General features: G+C 42.8%; 1 protein-coding gene across 1 annotated transcript in view; it reads right to left on the reverse strand.

Moving 5' to 3' along the window:
- Positions 1-7,525, reverse strand: part of NEMF (nuclear export mediator factor) — a 32,443-nt gene that overhangs the window by 22,400 nt on the left and 2,518 nt on the right. The window contains exons 3-8 of the mRNA XM_018556252.1: positions 7,289-7,391; positions 5,916-6,041; positions 4,461-4,609; positions 2,554-2,621; positions 1,710-1,796; positions 1,233-1,306 (exon numbers count right to left, since the gene is read on the reverse strand). Coding sequence (XP_018411754.1) covers positions 1,233-1,306; positions 1,710-1,796; positions 2,554-2,621; positions 4,461-4,609; positions 5,916-6,041; positions 7,289-7,391 — 607 coding nt within the window. The remainder of the gene's footprint in view (positions 1-1,232; positions 1,307-1,709; positions 1,797-2,553; positions 2,622-4,460; positions 4,610-5,915; positions 6,042-7,288; positions 7,392-7,525) is intronic.

A 7,525-nucleotide genomic window follows, 5' to 3' on the forward strand; every position in this document is an offset into this window, starting at 1 on the left:
CCAAGGAAGGCAAAACATCAGCAGATTAAACTTCATCTTAAAAAAAAAAAAAAAAAAAAAAAAAAAGGAGTAAAGCCAATCCTTTATTTGGCTATACTTAAAATAGTAGTAAACATACTCCTGTGACCCAAAGTCAGCTGAAAGTGGGCTGATGCTTGCTGCCGGCTGAGAAGAAGGATCTACTCTGATGGCCTGATTGACAACTTGCTCTGCCTCTCTGTGAGAGGTCACGTGATCAATCAGCTCTGGGTCATAGAGCCAAGGTGGGACACCAGTAGCATCGCTCGCCGGTTCTAAGCAACGGGGAGAGTATGTTTGACTCACCCTGAACTACTCTTAAAAATGCTGACTGAACTTCACATGTAAAATACAGCTGAAGTTACCACCTTGTCCCGGCTGCTACCAGCCAGCTCCGCAGATACAGTATCTTGGACTACCAACCTCATTTTCTCACAGTAGGCCTCATTTATTGAAGTGATAGGGAAGTAGTTCTGTGCTGGGATCCTTAGCATAGGTTAGTATCCCAAATTGAAATGCAGCCTGATGAACACATATATAAAAAGGCAGCTCTCCTGTGTACAGGAGCCTTGCTTTGGATCTTGTAGAGAAGTATCAAGAGTATAAAAAGAGAAGCAAAAGGCTAGTATTACAGTCCAGATGCTGTTTTATTTATTATAGCACCTGTTTTACAGCAAATGCACTTCAGGGTTTGAAGAAGCCACCTTAAATCAGGGCTTGTAAAGTAATGAATTCAGGGAAATCTGGAAGAAAAAGGCTTGGGATTCCTAAAGGGGTTGGTTTAGGCACATAGAAGATGTTTTGCAGCTTCTGGATCAGGCACCTCATATTAACCTAATTAATTAAGGAATTCCAGTCTTTTTTGATCAGGTTTTCTAAGCCTGGATGAAGGGGGTCCATGCATCCCCCAAAATGCATTGGATGGTAGATGCTATTAATAAGATGCTATAAATAATATACTGTATCTGGACTTTAGGATAGTTGTGATATCCTCTTTTAAGATCTGGATTCATTTATTTGAAGTGCCTGAAATGTAATCTTTGTGTTGCCTCACCCAATAATTCTGCACTAGAAAATAGAGAAAGGAAACCAGAATCTGGTAGCACAGACACGTCTTAGGATGCTTTAATGAATGCGGTAATCCTGTGCCAGTACAGAAGAATGGTTCTACCAGATCCAACCAGAGGCAGTTACTAACAAAACTCCTTTCTCACCTTTCCCGTATAATTCACCGTTTTGTCCATATAATCCTCTGCCTTCTGCAATGCCAGGTGAACTTTCTGGAAATCTACAGAGTGGAAATGAAAAGTTAAGACAAGTACAGGCAGCTGGTCCCATCTATAAAAACTAAACTCCAGGAAATCGGCTAAATAACCATTCAACATGCTATTCAGCTGGTCTTGTGAACCAGACAACAACGGGAGGTTATTTCGGCTTTAAGCAGCGCTGCCAAAATTGGTCTGGGCATCTAGGCTTCAATAACTTCTGATCATGAAGGGGTTAAAGGTTGTTACAGGGAATGGAAAACCAAACCATTTAAAAAAAACGACTTTTCTAAAGAATATTTTTCCTTCACTGGCTTAAGTAAGAAGGGTTCCGACACCTGCACAGTAGGTGGTAAAGGGCTGCAGGTTGGACACCAGCGGCCTAAAATCCTATTATTTTTATAAATTTTTAAACTGCTCACTTACCTGTTTCCCCTGTTATCTGGTCAACCTTGACATTAGCAGACAATCCAGTTTCCAGAAGGCAATGTTCGATCAGTGTGGCACCGTATGCTAGAACAAACAAGGAGACAATCACTGCCTGCAACTCACAATGGGGCCCATTTATGACAAGGGGAACATAGAAAAAACGCTCAACTCTCAGATGGCCTGTGTCTCCCTCCATTCCAGCGCTGCAGGCTCTGTATAACTCTTCAACATTCAACACTTCTGGGCGTGTTGGTTGCCCATTACTTCCATCATGTGCAGTGAATCCACCCTCTGATTCCTATGTTACAAGAGGGCTCAGCAGTGATGAAGTGGTCGGAGGATGGACCTACAGCACACGATGGGGGACGTGGGCACCCGACACTGCTGGAAGGTTAAATGCTGAAACGTCTTAAAAGGTAAATGAGTCTGGAACTGAAGTGTCACACCATAACATTTAAGTCCAGATATAAGTTTATTCCAAAGACAAATTGTTTACACAAGCCAATGCAATTCGGGGGGCAAGCTCCGCTCCCTCCATTAGGGTTTGAAGAACAAACTATGGTGCAAATTTGATCTGCCTGCACAGAGAAGCATAGAGGCCCAGTGATGAGTCTATAATAAAAGGTATGTAATGACAATGCAAAGGGTTGATAAGGGGGAAAAAGGAGGAACCAGGGAAGGCAAATTATAAGCAGATTTGTTTTCAGCTTTAACATCCAGAGACTTCCTTTCATTCTCCCATACAGCACAGGAGAGGGATAACCTGATAGGTTGCTACAGGCAACAAAAACGTTTGATAATTCTGATGCATTGAGAAGCAAGGCTTGCCATGGCTACTTACGGAGGTGTGGGTTAAGAGTCCTCTTCAGCTGCTCTCCTTTCTGAGCATTTTCTACAATCTCTTTAACCCTTTATAGAAAAAATATAATAATAATAAAAATAGAAAAAGTCTGTTTCAATCAAATTATGTGATTTTACTTTTTAAACTTCTGCTAAACCTGTCCGCCCCTTTCATGTGCTCCCTGATGCCTACATTGGGATGGAAATTCTAGTTGTTATCACTATGTTCCTCTTTTTCTGCCCAACTGACAAGCAGGAAGTGTGGGGAAATCTTCCCAGTGGGGACACACAAAAAAAAAAGGGGATCTAAAGCTGGACATACACTCCAGTCCAGAATTTACACAGCTCTGCCATACAGAATAAAAAGGTGACCTCATTTTTTTTTCTTACTGCAGTTAAACAATGAAGACCAGTCACTGCCCTACGCCCAACCTGTGACTACACCGTGAAGGAGTAGCACACTGATGCGCTCATCCCGCTGTTCTCTTTTCCTGCCAGCGCATTTCTTCTCAGCTCATGTGCATAGAAAAAAACCTGACTGGCTTCTAGTGTTGCCCCAGCCACTGTGCATCCTAAAATGAGACAAGAGGCTGATACAAAGGCACATATATTTATTTTATTTCATGAATATACAGTGCATTCAGAAAGTATTCAGATCCCCTTCACTTTGTTCAATGTTGTTATGTTGCAGCCTGATACTACAATTGTTTAAATTCTTTTTTTTTTCCTCTCATTAATCTACACTCAGTAACCCATAATGACAAGAAGGGGATACTTATGCCAATGTGATATTTCAGTTTTTTCTTTTTAACAAATTCACAGACATTTCTAAAATTCAGTTTGTCATTATGGGGTGCTGAGTGTAGATTAATGAGAAAAAATAAAATAAATGAAAACAACTGGGAGTATCAGGCTGCAACATAACAAAAATTGAGAAAGGTGAAGGGGGTCTGAATACTTTCTGAATGCACCGTATTATGGTATTAATAAATGTATTTTTTATATATCAGCCTGCAGATCAGCTCTTATTATAGGAAAGGTCTCTAAGTCTGTGGTTCTCAACTGGTGGGTTGTGGCCCAAAAGTGGGTCGCAGCCTCGTGTTCAGGGGATCGCTGTGTGCCTTTCAGTGTGCTAGGGCGAGAGGCTCCTCAGCCTACCCCTAGCACAGCACTGTCAGTTCTTGCGCCGAGCAGCCATTCAAAATATGCTGCCCAGCACCAAGCATCAGGTTCAGGTAAGGTGGACTGGAGTTATGGCCGCGAGGGAGCTCCATCCATGTGTGCATTGCTTACAGCTCCCTCGTGTGCCCTGTGGAGGTGCCTGGACCTCACATTCTGGCTCCCGGCAACTCTAAAGGACACGCAAGGGAGCTGAACAAGCAATGCACATATGGATGGATCTCCATCACAGCACAGCAGCCCACACTGGACTCAGGCTGAGGATCCACTCCAGTTCTGATAAGGTAGGGAGACCCGGTGGATCTTAGAAAAAATAAAATACATATTTTTGGAGTGTGTGCGAGAAGGTCTGTGAGTGTGTGAGATTGTGTCTGTCCATGTTTTTGAGGGACGTTCACACTAGTACAAGTGCGTTAATTACTCATTCACACACTGTACCACGCAATCGCACCTACTACGCATTCTGGTTTGGTAGGAGCGTTGTGTTGCTATTCATTTGAATGGCACCCCAAATGCACCTCCTGCCCACAGTTCAATCGCCAGCACCAGAACGCGTGGTACCGCAATACTGTGCGTTCCATTGCAGTGCAACTTGGGTCACAACTTAATGACCAAAGACAATTGTGGATCCTGAGGTTACACAGGTTGGGAACTCTAAGTGACATAGAAAGCTTTGTGGCTCCTGTTGCTATAAGCTGCATTCATATGTGATAGAATGTAGAATCATACCTCTCCATGGTAATAAGAGACTCGGGGGCCTTGGCATTGCTAACAGGATAATGTTCTCTGACGGCAAACTTGACGTCATCAGCTTCATCTGTGCGGAACCTCAAGATGTTAAGAATGAGATACTCGTGATCCGTGAGCACAATGTTTCCCTGGAATAACACACAAAAAAGAAAATACAAGAATTAGGCATTTGGATAAAAAGGTGTCTATACTTATAGTGAAACTTTTCAGTAGCTTTACAAGTCTCCGGACATGTCACAATATATAGCAACAGCATCTTAAAAATAAAACTCCACTTCTTATAAATAAAGAGCAATCCTTAAGCACTAGTTGGTGACTGTCTTGGCTGAGATGATGTCATCAGTCTGCTGCAGGCAGGAGGAAGCATTTCCTCCGTCTCCCCTCCCCCAGTGATCAGTCTGCTGCAGGCAGGAGGAAGCATTTCCCAAGTCTCCCCTCTAGCAATCAGACTGCAACATTGTAACTTTGTATCCAGTCACAAAGTGAGAGGCTGCAGCAGGGGCTGATCCATGTCAAATATTAGTGAACACAGCAGGTGATTGTGTTATCTCTGAGCTGGCATCTAAGTCCAGGAAGTAAAGGATGACCCTGGATGATGCCTGAACAAAGATGGTGCTGTCCTTCTAAAGGGAAAAGCACATGAAAACATGGTCAGGGGGAGTAATGTGATCTCTATGAATGCTATTAAATGCAAGCACAGCAATAGCAAGTGTTACACTAACACATTACTGCGCATTCTACACATGACATACATAGAAGTCAGTCTATATTAGGAAAAGCTTGGTGCAGAATGAAATTTGAACCTTAACCTGTATAACTGCCCAGATAATTGCACCACCAGGAGAACAGCGATATCAGTCAAGGTTCTAAAGACCAGGCACTATGGGAGAGGTGTGTTTTTAGAGCTCAGAACTCAGCCGTCTTCCTACATCTTAAGGAAAAGGACATTTTTTCAAGGACGGTTTATATTTTTGGACATAGTAGACAGCTGGTTCTCAAGAGGCGTAAAAGAGGCCATCTTCATCAAACTGGAACAACCATCCCTAAACAGGGGTGGAGGAGTTTAACACCAACGGCTTTCTACATCTATAGCCCAGCAATTTCACACCACCAGCCATGTAAATTGATGAGTTAACACCTATACAGACTTCCTGATACTGATAGGATTATGTAACTAGAACAGGGTAGTTCCACGCCTTCCATACCTCCGGTCCTGTGTGGACAATCTACATCTACACATTCCATGGTGATTGGATGACGATATCTTGGCTAACGGTGTGGATATTAATGGTGGGTATATTCCTGACACTCATCGGAACTGAAGAAGTAGCTTGGAAAAGCTACAAAATGTCTTCAAGATTACAGAACATGTCCAGTTAGATGTGACTCACTGATACTAGATGTCCTTTTGGAACTGGACTCTATATATCTTACCCTATCATAGAGCTCAACAATGAGATGGTAAGCGGCATCATCTGAACCAAACTGGAAATCCACAATCCTGTCCACGCCAAGCTGCTTGATGCTGACCAGCCGTCTGGAACGCAAGTGCTTCCTGCACTGGAGAGATAGAAAAGTTGAAGGGCTTTAATCAGTATAACATGTCAGTTCAAAACAATGGGAAGCAAAATGTATCTTCAAATGAAATGTATAAACAGGAAATGTGGGCTCTGGCTTTTAAAAGGGTTCCCTGTGATTGTTGAGCTCATTTTCAACACAATGAGGACTTCTGGACATCTACACCAAACACATCTTCAACACAATGAGGACTTCTGGACATCTACACCAGACTCATCTTCAACACAATGAGGACTTCTGGACATCTACACCAGACTCATCTTCAACACAATGAGGATTTCTGGACATCTACACCAGACTCATCTTCAACACAATGAGGACTTCTGGGCATCTACACCAAACACATCTTCAACACAATAAGGACTTCTGAACATCTACACCAGACTCATCTTCAACACAATGGGGACTTCTGGGAGTCAACACTAAACACTAACAAGTTCTATGAGGGCCATCTGATCAACAGACAGGCCAGCACTGGGGGTGCATGGCACAGCTCTGACTTTCAAGCTGGAAAGTCAATATTTGCATATGTGTTTAGAGCCTCCTAGGTGGCTGTTTTCAGTCTTTTCCTGTCAATTTTATATAAGTGATGTGTGTGCTTTAATCCCTACATGGCCTGAATGTCAAAGGCAATCCTTGAATCCGGATGGCCCAAGGCATGATCTCAAAATGATCCAACTGCTCTGCAGATACTCCAATCAGTCAAATGCTACGTGACAAGGTAATGAGATGCATGGAGAGGTGAAGGCAGGAAATGACAGAGTGGTCCATCAAGTTTGCCCCCTTTTTTTTTTTTTTTTTCAATAATGCAGCTTTTTCATTTTGAGCATAACCAAGCACCAGAAGCCATAACACTAAAGAAGAACCCATGCAGGGCACTGACAGGTACTCTTTTTAAAAAAAATTGCCAATTGCTTTCTTTACGGCTAGATTTAGACATGAGCTGGAACAAGGTCCTAAGGGAACCTAAGACAAAAAGTGACCCTCCCTCCCCATAAGTTATGAACTATTTTAGCAGGATAGGTTGTACATCCTGCCCTTGTGCAACCCCCAAAGCATCCACCTCTTCTGCCTATCCATACAAGGGTACAGGTACTCTTAAATACTAGTCCACACAGGGACTCTTATATACACGTACGCACAAAAACACGCACACTGAACTTGATGGACCTGTGTCTTTTTTCAACCTCAGATACTATGTAAGTAAGACCGATTGATTTCCTTCAAACCTTCATTGCGAACCCGGACGGCATCATATTCTTGGGCCATTCAAACTCTGTAGTGTGAATTCTGATCCCGGATTCCACCAGAAGAACGGCTTTTGAGTCTGGCCTGTCAATCAGAGGTAAATGGCGAGTTGTGACAATGGAAAACAAAATGTCAGAAAATAGGTTGAATCTACAGTGGCGTAAGGCGGAATATTTATAAATGACTGCAGTTACATTCACACAGGTTGCAGAAAGGTT

The sequence above is a fragment of the Nanorana parkeri genome, unplaced genomic scaffold (genome assembly GCF_000935625.1).
Source record: "Nanorana parkeri isolate BGI_ZX_2015 unplaced genomic scaffold, ASM93562v1 scaffold230, whole genome shotgun sequence".
In the NCBI taxonomy this organism is placed as follows: Eukaryota; Metazoa; Chordata; class Amphibia; order Anura; family Dicroglossidae; genus Nanorana; species Nanorana parkeri.